The sequence below is a fragment of the Vombatus ursinus genome, unplaced genomic scaffold (genome assembly GCF_900497805.2).
Source record: "Vombatus ursinus unplaced genomic scaffold, bare-nosed wombat genome assembly UNPS02009824.1, whole genome shotgun sequence".
NCBI lineage: Eukaryota > Metazoa > Chordata > Mammalia > Diprotodontia > Vombatidae > Vombatus > Vombatus ursinus.
The window spans coordinates 3,762,108-3,776,503 of record NW_020949602.1 but is presented as its reverse complement, the minus strand read 5'-3'; the positions used below and the strand labels follow the sequence as shown (position 1 = coordinate 3,776,503).

Sequence of the window (14,396 nt, the reverse complement as noted above, 5' to 3'; positions counted from 1 at the left end):
TATTTCTTTGATTCTTCATCAGGTTCCTACCAGCCAAAAGAAGGAGGGAGTTTATGATGTGCCAAAAAGTCAGCCTGTGAGTGTAAGTATCCAATGGCCTCTTCCCATTTCCCAGCACAGCATGTTTCTAGAGCATTTTGAGTGGCAGGATCTTTGGCCAAGAAGTTCGCATCCCACAGGGTGGTATCTGACAGGTCCATACAGCTTGGTAATGAGGTAGTCAAGGGCCAGACCTTCCCAGGAGGCAAAGATTGGCCCTCATTTAGAAGGAAAAGATTCACAGGTCTTGGAAACTTCCTGTCAGTTAATGGGATAACACACCAAAATCCTGAAACCTTGCCATCTTAACTACCTAACAAAGGTCGACATTCAGATAGAAATAGCTTAAGGCACATATCCATGTGGTTGTCTAGGCCCTGAAGCTTTAGTGATGTGTTCTCTCATTCATTCTGATACTGTAATGAGCCCTGATTTCACTGTTGGGGAGATAGATCAGCTTCACCCACCAATACAAATCAAGGTCTCTTAAGCTCATATGGGTTGGTGTGACTCATTAAAAAATCCACCCTCCTACCCCACCCAAAAATTATCACCTAGTGAGCAGTGCTCTGGCAATAGGCCTTTCCAAACTTCTCCACTGGCATTCACAAGGTGTTTTCAGTTGCCTTGTACAGACTCGTGGGCTTTCCAGATTGGTAGGACCTGGCACTGAAGTCAAAGAACTTGGGTTCCACTCCTGTCTCTCATGCTTACTCTGTATGTGACTTTGGGCAACTCATTTCACACACCTGGACCTCAGTTTTCTCATCTGAAAAAAGATGGGGTTGATCTAGATGGTCTTGGAGATCTCTTCCAGCCTTTACTATGACCTGTTGGAGCATATGTTCCCAAGGCAATCTTCAGGACTAAAGGGGCACCTTGCTGTGCTGATGAAAAGAGGACTTTTATAGAGGTCTCCTGTGGCCTACAGTAATTGCTATCTTTATATACACATCTACCCTTTTATTCCTAACCTTTAAAAGAAGAACCTTTAAAAGAAGAGGAAGGAGACAGTGATAAAATGGCCATGTCAGTTTGGGTAGATGAGTTTTAATGTTCCATCCTAGGATTCTAGGGCAAGCCAACCTCCAGAATTTTAAAATTCTCTGTGTTTATGAATAGACATACATATGTATATATATATGTACATATATATATATATATATAGTATTATATCCTTCTTCAAAGAATCTTTTTCTCCTTATTCCCTTACTGAAGAATTAATTAAACCCTTAATAGGAAGAAGTGCTTTATTTTCTGACATGATCAGCTTCAGTTTATGGGAGATCCCAACATATGGTCCATATAAGCACAGCATCACTGTGTTGAATATCATCTAGAGAGATCTTGGAATGATGGATTGTGCCCCAGGCTTGGAATCGAGGAAGATTTGTGTTCAAGTCTTGTCTTTGGCAAATGCAATCTCTGTGACCCTGGGAAAGTCACTAAGTCTCTCCATAACTTCAGGAAGATCTCTTTTAAAAGAGCTACCAAACAACATCCCTAGAAGAGCTGCCAATTTCCATCCCTAGGGTATTTTTACAATGGGTGGTCCACAGTCCAAACAAAATCGCAGATCTGGATGGAAATATAGAATTAGCATTGATCTTTAAATCCTGTTTTTGTGTGAATGGGTTTGCTGACACATATACATAATTTGGAGTGAAGGCACTCAGAATGATTTTAGTCTCTGAAGACCCCCACCACCACCAACTCCATACTTTTAGTTGACCTATGAGTGGGAAAAGCATGATGATATGGAAAGTTTCCCTGGTTACCTGTATTCCATTGGTAATAGTCAGGAAAAGATGCTTCATGTCCAACTTGCCACTTCATTCACCAGTTCTACAGAGCTCATCTTAAGTCACTTTCCAAAACATGACCCCACCTAGTGTTGGGATCACTGTTATCTAACAAGACAGGTAAATAGCTGGCTCCTCCTACCAATCTGAAAGTGAAGATTACCCACCCAAATGTACCTATATCATGAATGATCCATACCAGTTTTCCTTCTTTTTCCTTCTTCCTTCCTTCCTCTCTTTGTTCCTTTCTTTCCTTCCTTCCTTCTTTCTTTTTTTTCATTCAACAGCTAGAATTAGAAGACCCAAGTTCGACTGATTGCAGCACTTGTTAGCTGTGTTATCCTGGGAAAAATTACTTAAACTCTCACTGCCTTACACATAGAAGGACTTAATAAATGTAAATTGGATGGAATTGCCTCAGTTTCTTCATCTGTAAAATGGAAACCATAATATATATACCCAGAGTTTCAGGCTAAGCAATAGTGTAGTTAGATGCACTTGGAATGGCCCAGGCTTAAGGAGTGGTTGCATTTGGCTCAATGTTTATTTGGAAGATGCTCCACAGGGGAGTACCCCTAGGAACCTGTGCTTGGCTCAGTGCTACCTAACATTTCTATCATTGATTTGGATAAAGGCACGGAAAGCATCCTACTTGAATTTGTAGGTGAGACAAACCTGGATGGAATAGCCAACATGATGTACGATTGAATCTGGATCCAAAAAAAATATTTTTTCAAGAAAGGGAAGAAAATTAAGATGAACCAAATAACAAGAAAGACAATAGGGATAAATGTAAGGTCTTACTGTTTTTTGAGAACTTGCAGTCATAAATACAGAAAAAGGTTGGTGTGGCCAGTCAGGAATTTATCTGAAAAAGATCCAGAACTTTTAATGACTTCCAAGCTCTTTATGTACAATCCTAGCCACAAGGCTCTGGCCAACTGAGGTTGCACTGAGGCTCGGCCTCTGGGAATAAGGGGCTGACAGTCCTTCTATGCTCCGTACGTAGTCAGATCCCACCTGCAGATTGTTTTCAGTTCTGGACACCACATTTTAAGAAGGACTCAGCCAGAATGTTGAAGAGTCTTGAGTCTATGTCATGAGAATCAGTTGACAGAACTAAGGATGATGGGCCTAGAGAAGAGGAGACTCAGGGGAGATGTGATAGCTGTCTTCAAGTATTTGAACATGTGTTGTGCGAAACTGGACTCAGTATTATTCTGTTTGGACCTGGAAGACTGAATCAGAAGCAATGGGTAGAAGTTGAAAGAGGAAATTTTGGGCTAGATATCAGGGAGTAATCAGGGAAACAGTTATAGGTGTCTCAAAATGGAATGGCTTGTCTCAGGAGGCTTCCCCTCCCTGGATGTCTTCAAGAAGACATTGGACGGACCATTGCCATGTAGGTTCTGATGTGGATTCTGATGGGGATAGAGGCTGGATGAGATGATCTCTGACTTCCCATCCATGTGTCAATTTCTGTGATTCCGTAATTCTGGCTTTCTAGAGTTGTTACTAAGAAAACAATTTGTAAAACGTAAAGCACTATGTACCTATATGTTTGTTGTTGTTATTATCCTAGAATCATATATTATCATAATATTAATATTTAATTATCAATCTTATTAACAATAAGGATTTATGATCGCAACTCACCATGTGAGTCAGGAGAGGAGACGGAGTTTGATGGAGTTGTGACTCTACAAGACACACGGCATTAAAGTGTGTACTCTCCAAAGACAAACAAAATCACAAGACAGCCAGTAAGGACTGAGTAACGTCCTCCTGCTCCTGGAAAGAAAAAAAAAAGGCAAAACAAAACAAAGAGAAAACAGAGTTTCCATCCCCACTAGCGATCCATTTAATCAAGTCCCTTTGTCATTGAGACATTTGTCTGCATTTTTCTATTCGATTTTTTGCAGCCCCTATTATACAAACCTTCACAATTCAATTTGGCTCCAAATTGCATAGCTTACCACTAACTGATTTAGATACACGGGGAGCCTTCAGCATTAACAGCCTCACTAGCTGCAGGGGATATTTATTAAGGACTGTGACCCTCAGGCTTGGTGGTGCTCTCTGGGAATGTGAATTCCATGTGTGTTGTGTCTCTTTTCTAAATTCACCAAGTCTGGATTGTCTGGTTTCTGTCCCAGGGGTGGGGAACCTGCAGCCTCAAAGCCACATGTGGCCCTCTAGGCCCTCAAGTGCGGCCCTTTGACTGAATCCAAACTTCCCAGAAAAAAATCCCCTTAATAGAAGGATTTGTTCTGTAAAACTTGGACTCAATCAAAAGGCTACACCCAAGGACCTAGAAGGCTACGTGTGGCCTCCAGGTCACAGGTTCCCAACCCTGGAAGATGGTTTCTAAAATGAAGTCTCTCATCTCAGTAACTGGTATTATTACAAAAGTCAGCGTGGCATCCTGGTTAGTCTGCTGACCTTAGAGTTGGGAAGGCCCAGGTTCCCATCGTGCCCCTGACACTCCCTGGATGTGTGATCTTGGCAAGTCATTTGACATCATTGAGCCTCAGTTTCCTTAACTCCAAAACAGAGATAATAATACTTAGAGTGCCTACGTCACAGAGCTCTTAGGATACTCAAGTTAAATTCTATAAGTGTGTGTGTATGTATGACTATGAGTACACGCGCACATAAGATATATATATGTATATGTAATATATGTATGTATATAGAGAAATATATAGAGAAGTATATAAAGATATAGATATAATTTGACAAATGTTCGAGTACTATAGCAATGACAGTGATTATTGCCAAAAGCAGATGGAGGCACATTTTGAAAATCATTTTCCATATCCAACTCCCCTCTTCCTTGCTTCTTCTGGAGGAAACAGAATCATGTGGTATCGACGAAGGGTCCCCAGCTGGAGAATCAGAGCCCCCTGGGTTCAAATCCCATATTTGATACTTCCTACCTCTCTGATATTGAGTAAGTCGTTTTAAATGAGCCTCAGTTTCATCATCTGTAAAATGAGTTGAATTTGATGCCCCTGAAGTCTTCCTTAATTCAAGATCTGTGATCTTCTTTCCCCTGGTAGATTTTTGTTTCTTAAAAAAATGCTCTTTATTTTTTTAAAAAATAAGTTTTATTCATACCTTTTGTTTTTATATCCTAGATTTTTTGATTCTCCTCCTCTCGCCACCTTGCTGCACACCTGAGTAGATGTGTCCCTTAAATCGAAGAAAAACAATTAAGCTCAAATGCCAGACAATGACCTCTAATGCAGGCGACATCTAACAACTGCTTGTTCACCCCTGTCCAGTTAATTTGGAAAATCTCTTGCCACTGACGTCCACATCTGCTTGTTCTCTTGCTACAACTAGGGCTGCTCACGTGTGGAAAGGCAAGCAGATGGGGCCAGCTTCATCCCTGCAGCTTCTGGGGTCTTTGAGAGTAGTGGTTAAACCATAGGGTCTTAACCTATAGCTGTGATTCTCAGAGTGTGGCCTGGAAAACTTTGCAGATCCCCATGACCCTTTCAGGGTGTCTATGAGGTCAAAACTCTTTTCATAATAATAATTTTAATTCCTCATAGTTAAACTATTAATAGACAACCCATGTAAATAAAATCTTATGCAGGATGGAGGGGAGAGGTCTTCAATGATTTTTAAGACTGTAAAGGGGTCCTGCGATCCCAAAGTTTGGGAACCACTGACCTGGAGAAAAAGAGACTCCATCAGTGAACTGACCCTGGAATCCTTTACTGACTGCCTTCTTTCCTGTCTCTCTAGCTCTTAGGGAAAGGGAAGAGGGATGAGGGGAAAAGTGTCTGGGGAGGTGGGGGTGTGATTTAATCAGCAATATTTCACTAGCTATCATCCTCCTTTTCCATATACGTCTATATATCTATATCTATCAATACACACATATGTGTACGTATGTTTGTCGATATGTAGATATATGTATATGTGTGTGTACACACACATATCTATCTATCTATATGTAGCTATGCCATGTATAGGAAGAAATAGGACTCCACAAAGAAAAGAGATCAGCACAGTACATTAGAGGCAGTGCCAGCCTTGGGGTTTAAACAAACAAACCAAAGAAACACCTGAATTTGCATTCCGTTTCAGATGTTCACTAAGCTGTGTAGTTCTGGACAAGTCCCTTACCTCTCAGGGCCTTGATTTCCACATCTGTTGTAAAGGAGTAGTAATAGCACTTGTCTTACACAGTAACCATATCTTAAAATTTACTTACTTTTCTGTACCCATGATTCCTCACCTCTCTAAGGAATAGGAAAATAAAGCCTTCTCTTATACCTATTTCCCAGGGCAAAGGTGAGGACCAAATGAGTCCAAGAAAGAAAAATCCTCTAGATAAACATGGTGATCAGTAGCGTCATCCCACCAAAGGGGTTTCTTCACCTACTTTCCTCTCGTTTGGCTCCCTTCTCTAACTTCCCAAAAGGTTTGGAGGTACAATCCTTTCTGTATCTCTAGCTTGCTATCAGCAATGGTGGGCCCTCTTCCCTTTCTGTTCACCTGGAGATAGAGGTGGGGTTTATCCACAGGGCTGTGATAACACTTAGGGGTTAGCTCAACATTCCATGGGATTTGTCATTGCATCAATGTGAGAACCCTTTCTGGAACTGTCTCCAGGCTGTCAGGTACTTCAGTGGCCTTTTAATCCATACCATTCCTGAGCAAGAATTTCCTTTTTCTATGATATCCCCAACCCAACAAGGATCCATTGAGCATTTGCCTGAAGACTTCAAGGGAAGAGGGTCCCTGTTCATTCTCTCATCTGCTCACACCTATCCAGATCCATGTTAAAGCTTGGGAAATGATCATTGTATAATTGGAGAGCTGTTCATGATATGCAAATACCTTCATGCCTTCCTGTTGTCTACCAAATAAAGTTCAGACTCCTCTTTTGGGCACCCAAGGTTCTTGACAATCTACCTTCTCTGACACCAGCACTTCTCTGTCATGTGACTGCTCTCCATAGTACAGCCATGTGGGACTACTCTCAGCCCCCTACCCAAGTAAGGCTCATAGACTTAGAGGTAGGAGGAGCCTTAGAATGCTGGTCCAACCTCTACATCTTATATATAAGGAAATTGAGTCCAAGAAAGTTTAAATGACTTGCCCAATGTCAGTGATGGAGCCTCTATTCACCCCAAGTCCTCTGATTATGAAAGCAATTCTTTTTCTTTGGGACTCTATGCTATGTTGCCTCTTCGGCATAACAGAACAAAACTCATGCATAAGCTTAAGATAATTCCCAAGTCTGGAATGAGTGAATAAATGGATGAATGAGTGAGTGAGTGAATGAATGAATTTTTTTAAAGCTTACTGTGTGCCAAGTGCTATACTAAGTCTAGGGATACAAATAGAAAAAGTAAGGCAGTCCCTGCTCAGCAGAACTTATATTCTAATTAGGGGAGACACACATATGGGAGGGTTGAGTTGCAGGACAAATGGAATGTCCTCCCTTCCCCCTCTTTCCCTATAGAATTGCTACTCAACATTTAAAGTCCAAATCAAATGGTACCTACTCTAGGAAGCCTCCCCTTTATAGATCTCTTCATATTTATGTAGGAGTTTAGGTTGTGAATTCAGACCGTGCTACTGGTTTGGAGGCCAGTAAGATCTGGCCTCAAATCCTGACTCAGATATTTACTAGATATGTGACTTTGAGCAAGTTACTTCTCCTTTCTGGGCCCCAGTTTCTTTATCTGTTAAATGAGCAAGTTGTATTTACTGGCCCTGAAGTCCTTTTAGCTCTATATCTAGACTCTAACGACACATTAAATAGTATCATCATCATCATCACTAACACTTATATAGTGCTCTAAGGTTTGCACGTTGCTTTGTACAAAGTAGTTGCCTTGTAAATGTTTGTTGGAGACTGTATTCAATTCCTGTCTGCTTGTCTGGCCATCTGACTTCCCACCATGCTCTAGTTGGTCAACAGTGTGGGCCTGCTCAGTCGCCCCTTCCTGGGCTTTCTGGCCAGACTCAGTGCAGCAGATCCAGCAGATCACTGACTGGGCAATTTCAGACCTGAAGAAGTGGGAGGAAAAGAGGAGTTTAAATACACATCCCCTGGTTGATAGCATTCACAGTTGGAGAGCTAACTCTTCCTCTAAGTTACACACTGGCATTGGCATACACTTCTTTTGGGAGGAGAAACTGGGTAGGAGTTATAGAGAGTTAGAACTTGAATTAACAGAACAACTCCTTGTCTTTGAGAACTATCCAAAAGTTATTCAGGTGGTAGTGCCCCCTGTCTAGAGGTCACCAATCAATCAGTCTATCATCAAACATTTATTAAGCACCTATGGTGTGCCAGTCCTTGTACTAGCTGATGGTGATACAGAGATGGTAAGTTGACTACAATGTAGCCAAGAGAGACATGTAGGTACAAGATATTAGATGGGCAGAAGAGAGGATTGTGGGCCTCCTGCTGAGGATGCTATAGAGGGAATCCATTTATAGGTACAACTTGTATGAGATGGCTTCTGAAGGCCATTCCAGCACAGAGATTCTGTGATAAATTAAAGGACATTCAGAGGAGGTGGGTCAGGATGGCGAAAGGCCTGGAGATGCTGCTAGCCTGAGGACCAGTGCAAAGGAGCTAAGGCAGCTTAGCCTGGATAAGAGGAGACACGAAGGCAGGCTTCAGGTGGTTGAAGAACTTCTACAAGGAGAAGAAATGAGTATTATTCTGCTTGGCCCCAGGAAGCAGAACTAGAACACGGCAGAGTTGGACTGGGTGATAGGGAAGGCCCCTGACACTGAAGACTATTGCAGAAAGGCAGGTTTCGGTTGAGTGGAAGGAAAAGTTACACTCTGAGCTGTCCCTAAAATAGAGTGGGCTTCCTCAATAGCTGCTTGGTTTCCCATTCCAGAGGGCCCTCAAGCAGACATTCAATGACCATTTGTCAGGGACAATGTAGGTAGGATTTCTACTCAGACATGCACTGGAGTCCTTGACTTCAAACCCTGAGAATCTGGGATGTGAGACTGACCTTTGTCCTATGGGAAGGCCTATTTCTAGTCTATCTCTATGTGGCTTGGGGTTTCTGTAGAGTAGATTTACACATCAGATTGGGCTAGTCAGGAGTGCATGGATCAGAGGAAGTGATCTACAACTATTCTGTAGAAAAATCGGGCCTCCTGACCCTAAGCTACTGTTCTTTCTCCCACCTAACACTGTCCTGTATGTCCTGACTTCTCACTTAAGTAATTAATGAATATTTATTTATACTATATAAATATAGCCCTTCTATGTCTTGGGTTCAATAGCCTAGGTATGGGTAACAAAACTTAGCCTGGTACCTGGCACACGATAGGTGCTTAATAAATGCATGCTGACTTAACCATTCTTTCCCATCATTATATATATGGGCACATACATGCCAGGTTTCTCGAAAGTCTTAGTGAAATCTTAAAAGTACACTAAGATTTTTGGGACATCCCATAGTTAACTCAAAACAGGCAATGTAGTATAGTGGTTAGAGAGCAAGATTCAGAGTCAGAGGGACTTGGGTTCATGGCCTACCCCTGACAGATTCTGATTATGCAACTAAGAGCAAATCCCTTCTCTCCAAGAGCTTCCTTTATCCATAAGTGGCCGATCTGCCTTGCAGACTGGCATTTGGAGCCCGCCATGTCTCAATTGGCCTGGTGGAAAAATCTCCAGGAAACTCTGATAGCTGCTACATCATTGTCATCATCATTGCTTAGCATTTATAGAGTGCTTAAAGGTTTTCAAAGAACTTTACAGATATCTTTTTTTTTTTATCTTCACAGCTGGGAAGTAGATGGTTTTATTTTGCTCATTTTACAGATGAGGAAACTGAGGCTTAAGCAAATGACTCACTCAGTGTCATATAGCTAATAAGTGTCTGAGGCAGGATGCAAACTTAGGTCTTCCTGACTCTATTTCCAAAACTCTATGCCCTGTGCCACCCAGCTGCCTACATGTCCCCATCCCCATCTCTGAGGTGAGAGACAATCACACATCCCCTGTAAGGGAGGCCAGTTGGTATTCTATACCACTTGCCCCAGGTTCTGACTAATCTCAAGGTTAATAGTTCTGGGGCTAGAGGAAGTTTCAGATGCTATCTAGTTCAGCTCCCTCATTCTACAACTGAGACCCAAAGAAATAAAGTGACTTGTTCAGTACCATGCATATAGTAAGAGACTGAGCCTGGATTTGAACCTGAGTCCTCTGACTTAAGAACTACTTCCTTTTCTGCTAGTCCAGGCTGTGTCTCCAACCCCCTTATTTGATAGACAAATATAGCGACAGCCAGGGAGGTAAAGTCACTTACCCAAGGTCAAACAGGTAGTAAGCAAAAGAGGTAAGATTTGAACCCAGGTCTTACGGTCATAGGGCCAGTGCTCCTTCCACTGTACCTCTTCCCATGGGGAGTTTTCTTGGCTTCTGTGTGACTTCTGTTATTCTTCCTGAGTTCAGTGGCTGACACTTTGCAGACTCACAGGTCATCTGAGGCCTCAGCAATCATGGCATTCAGAACCCCTCTGCCTATTTAGAAATAGGGAGCCTGAAAACCTGAGAAGGGAAGTAACTGACTGAAGACCTCACCATTAAGTAGCTGTTAGGATTCGAACCCAGACCTCCTAACTCGGAATCTAATATACCATGCCCCTTCTCCCAACATAGCTTCAAAGGACAGAACCTTATTTTCCCCATCACTTACATCACCAAGTAGACAGATGGCTTTCAGAGGAAACATCTGTGCCCACTCTTGCCTCTCATCAGAATCTGCAGCGTCCAGTGAGGCTGAAACATTGTACTCACATGGCAGGATTTTGTTCTGTCACCAAAGGTCAAGCTTCCCCCAGCCTAGTCCCCAGGAGACTATTTGGAGTTGCCAGAGTGTTCGCTGCAGAAATGCCACTGCGGTATGGAAATGAGATGAGTGTTTTATTGAGAGGAGGAATCCAATTGTTCCTTCTGTGATAGAGCCCCTGGGGTTGGCCCTGTCATGCTCAAAGTCCAAGAGGAAAGGTTTAGAGGGGGCCAACTTAACGGACATTCAGTTCTGTAAGGAGCTTTGGGAGGGGTTTGATCACAGCCTCCAATGATCTTGACCTTTTTGGCTTAAAAGGTCTAAGAATATGGTGAAATCAAGTCACATTACTGCCCTTTGAGTAATTCAGATATTTAGTCTTTTAGTATTTCCAAAGCACTTCCCAATCACAGGTGACGTAAATGGAACTATTATAGTTTTACAAATAAGGGACAGTTCAATTTTTATTTTTTTTCCTAACAATGATAAAAAAAGTCCAGTCTACACTTTCACCTATCCCTCCCTTTTCTACTTCTGTCCTCTGGCACAAAGCAAGATGAGATTAATCACTCTTCCACCTTCCAATGCTTAAACACAGTTATCGCGACCACCTTAAGTCTTTCCATGGCCCAAACCTCCCTAGTGCCTTGTATGACATGTTTCCTAGTCCTTTCATCATCCTGATTGCCTTCCCCTGGACATGTCCTACCTTGTCCTTGGTCCTTCTGAAGCACAGTGTCCAGAATGGAACACAGCACCCCAGATTTGGGCTGGAGGGCAGAGGACATCAAAACCTCCTTCATTCACTCCCATTGATCTCTTTCTCTCTGATCTTATAGGTCTTTGTGCTTCCTTCATTCTTTTCCTTAATTTAACAAGCCATGTTTTATTGGGAAAGGTCTTCTCTTCATGGACACAGATAGCATTACCACTGGACTGTTATAGACAGTCTTAACCAGGTGTTACAGATAACATTCATCACCCTTTTGATAATGTTACAAAGGAACATTGTTTTTGTTGTTTAGTCATTTCCAATTGTGTGTGGCTCTTTGTGACCCCATTTGAGATTTTCTTAGCAAAAATATTGGAGTGGTTTGCCATTTCCTACTCTGGCTCATTTTACAAATGAGAAAACTGAGGCAAACAGGGTTAAGTGTCTTGCCCAGGGTCGCGTAGCTAGTAAGAGAGATTGAATTTGAACTCATTTGTGCTATTATTATTCCTATTTTACAGATGAGGAAACTGAGACTGCGAGAGGTTAAATGTCACACAGTTAATGTCTGAGGTAGAATTTGAACTCGGGTCTTGCTAACTCCAAGCCCAGTATTCAGTCCACTTTGGCCACTCCAGGTGGTTAGTTGAGATTATCTGTCTCCTTCTAAGTCTAAATCCTATCATGCTGGGGATCAAAGCTAATAAATCCCTCTAGGTTCCTTCATTTTTCAACCATCCACGAAATAAAGAAGGCTTGACACCATTACCTATAGATGGGAAACAGAGCATTCGTATGAAGAGGCAAATTTAAGTTTATATCAGGAAAATCTTGGTCCCAGGCAGTGCTCTTCCACATTGGGAGAAAGGGAGTTTCTAAAGAGCAAAAAGACAAGAAAGATGGTGGGATGGGGGTGACGTTGAGGGGCGGGGCACAGCAGGTGATGAAGTGCTCTTCATTTGTAGCTGCAAATGCCCAACAGGATTTGTTATGTGGTCCTAGCTCGGGATTTTTGGGAGCCACTAAAGTTGCTTGAATAGGGGAGTGACTTGGTGGGACTTCTGCTTTAAGAAGATCAATTTGACAGCTGGCTCAAGGATACAGTGGAATGGGCATACACGTATGCCTGGGCCATCCCTTGACTGAGAATTTGCAGAGGTGAATTTGAATATTAAGGGAAAAAACACTACCACCTTTATCACAATGAGCTCCATTTAAAAATTTGATAACCAACGATGAAGTGCAAGGCCCTGTATTACTGTCTATACCCTGTCTTGTATAAGAGTTTGGGATTTTGGGGGGGTAGGGGAAGGTCTGGATCTGGGTCAGGAATTCCCAGTGTGGGAACCCTCTCCATCAACTCCAGCCAAGATCATAGACTAGGAGCTAGGAGGAACCCCAATGGCTATGTAATTCAGATACCTCTTTTTAAGAAATACGGAGCTAAACCTTGGGTAAAATTGATTGCCCTGGGTTACACAGGTAGTAAATCTCTGGGGGTATATTTGAACCCACGGTTTCCTGATGCCAACTCCACTGTTCCGTCCAACATGTTCAACTTCTATCAAGCCCTCTCTGATGTAGAGTCTTAGTTGCCTGGGACCCTGAGGGGCGAAGTCCACAGGTTCACATGGGGGATGAATGGCTCCCCCTCCTCATAGGTTACCAAATAGAGACAAGATGACTGGTAGTTGGGGTATTATAGGTGAGATTCCTCTCCAGATACAGTTGGGGCTGGAAGGCCTCTAAGGTCCCATCCAACTCTGAAGCTCTCAGACTCTGTGACTCCAGGGCAAGCAGGCTTCTCACTACCCCACTAGCTGAGGACATAAAAGAAGGTGGGGACTGAAGATTCCCAGTAAATCAGCACCTTTCAGCCCTCACTGCCTCCCTCGCCTGCAAACACAGGCATCTGCCTCTCCCCGTTTATGTTCTGTGCTCTCGTCTGCATCCTGACTGCAAAGTTAGACCCCTGAGCTGTGCGCGTCCCCCTTGGTTCTCTGAGAATCCTCCTCCTGGCTCACAGCCCTGGCTGCTGTGAATTTGCAGACACAGGGTTTCCTTATTTATTGCTGCAAACACTGAGACCTTATTTATTTGATGTCCTGCAGATAGAGAGATCTAAATTATCTTAATAGCCCTGTTGGTTTTCTGAACACTTTTATCCTCACTTTGCCTCCTCGGTGAGAAAACTGGCCTGGAGAAGTCAAAAGAGCCCTGTATTTGGAGTTGGAGGTCCTAAGTGGAAGTCTGTGCTTGCCTCCTTTCAGTATGACTTTGGACAAGTCACCTAACCTCCAGTGGGCAGCTTTGTGTATAGAGCATTGGCCTTGACATCTGGAAGATCTAGGGATCTGTCATCCTCTCTGGATTTCAAAATCTTTTAAAGCCCAGTTAAAATGCCACCTCTTCCATGAAGTTCTCCTTGATCTCCTTAGTTGATGAGAATTTCCCCTCAGGTGTCCTTTTGTCCTAGTTTGGGGCATCGAGGTGGCATAGTGTCAGCCTGGAGTCAGGAAGACTCCTCTTGAATTCAGATCTGGCCTCAGACACTTCCTAGCTGTGTGACTCTGGGCAAGTCACTTAACTCTGTTTGCCTCAGTTTTCTCATTTGTAAAATGAGCTTGAGAAGGAAAAAAACAAATCACTCCAGTATCTTTGCTAACAAAATCCCAAAGAGTGGGGCATGAGTCAGACAACCGAAGAGCAACAACAGTTAATCAACGTGTGTAACAGCAGTAGCAATATCTGGCTGTGAGAGGAAAGCTGGGCATCACAGAATAAATGCTTGTGAACTCTGGTGCTGGAGAAGACTTTTGAGAGTGTCTTGGACAGAAAGGAAATCAGTCAATACCTATAGAAGTTAATTCAGGCCATTTGCTGGAAGGTTAAATACTGAAGATGAAGCTTGAATACTTTGGCCACATAAAGAGAAGATGAGACCCATTGAAAAAGACCCTTCTCTTTTCTAAGGCCCCTCCCAGCTCTGACATTCCCTGTTCTCAGGCCCCTCCCAGCCCTGACACTCCCTGTCCTCAGGCCCCTCCC

The 14,396-nt window shown here is 42.8% G+C and overlaps 1 protein-coding gene across 8 annotated transcripts in view; it reads left to right on the top strand.

Annotated features, from left to right (window-relative positions):
• DAB1 (DAB1, reelin adaptor protein) overlaps positions 1-14,396 on the top strand; it is a 705,788-nt gene that overhangs the window by 629,164 nt on the left and 62,228 nt on the right. For all 8 annotated transcript variants that reach the window (XM_027852803.1, XM_027852805.1, XM_027852810.1 and 5 more), the window contains exon 7: positions 23-82. In XM_027852803.1, the coding sequence (XP_027708604.1) occupies positions 23-82 (60 nt within the window). The remainder of the gene's footprint in view (positions 1-22; positions 83-14,396) is intronic.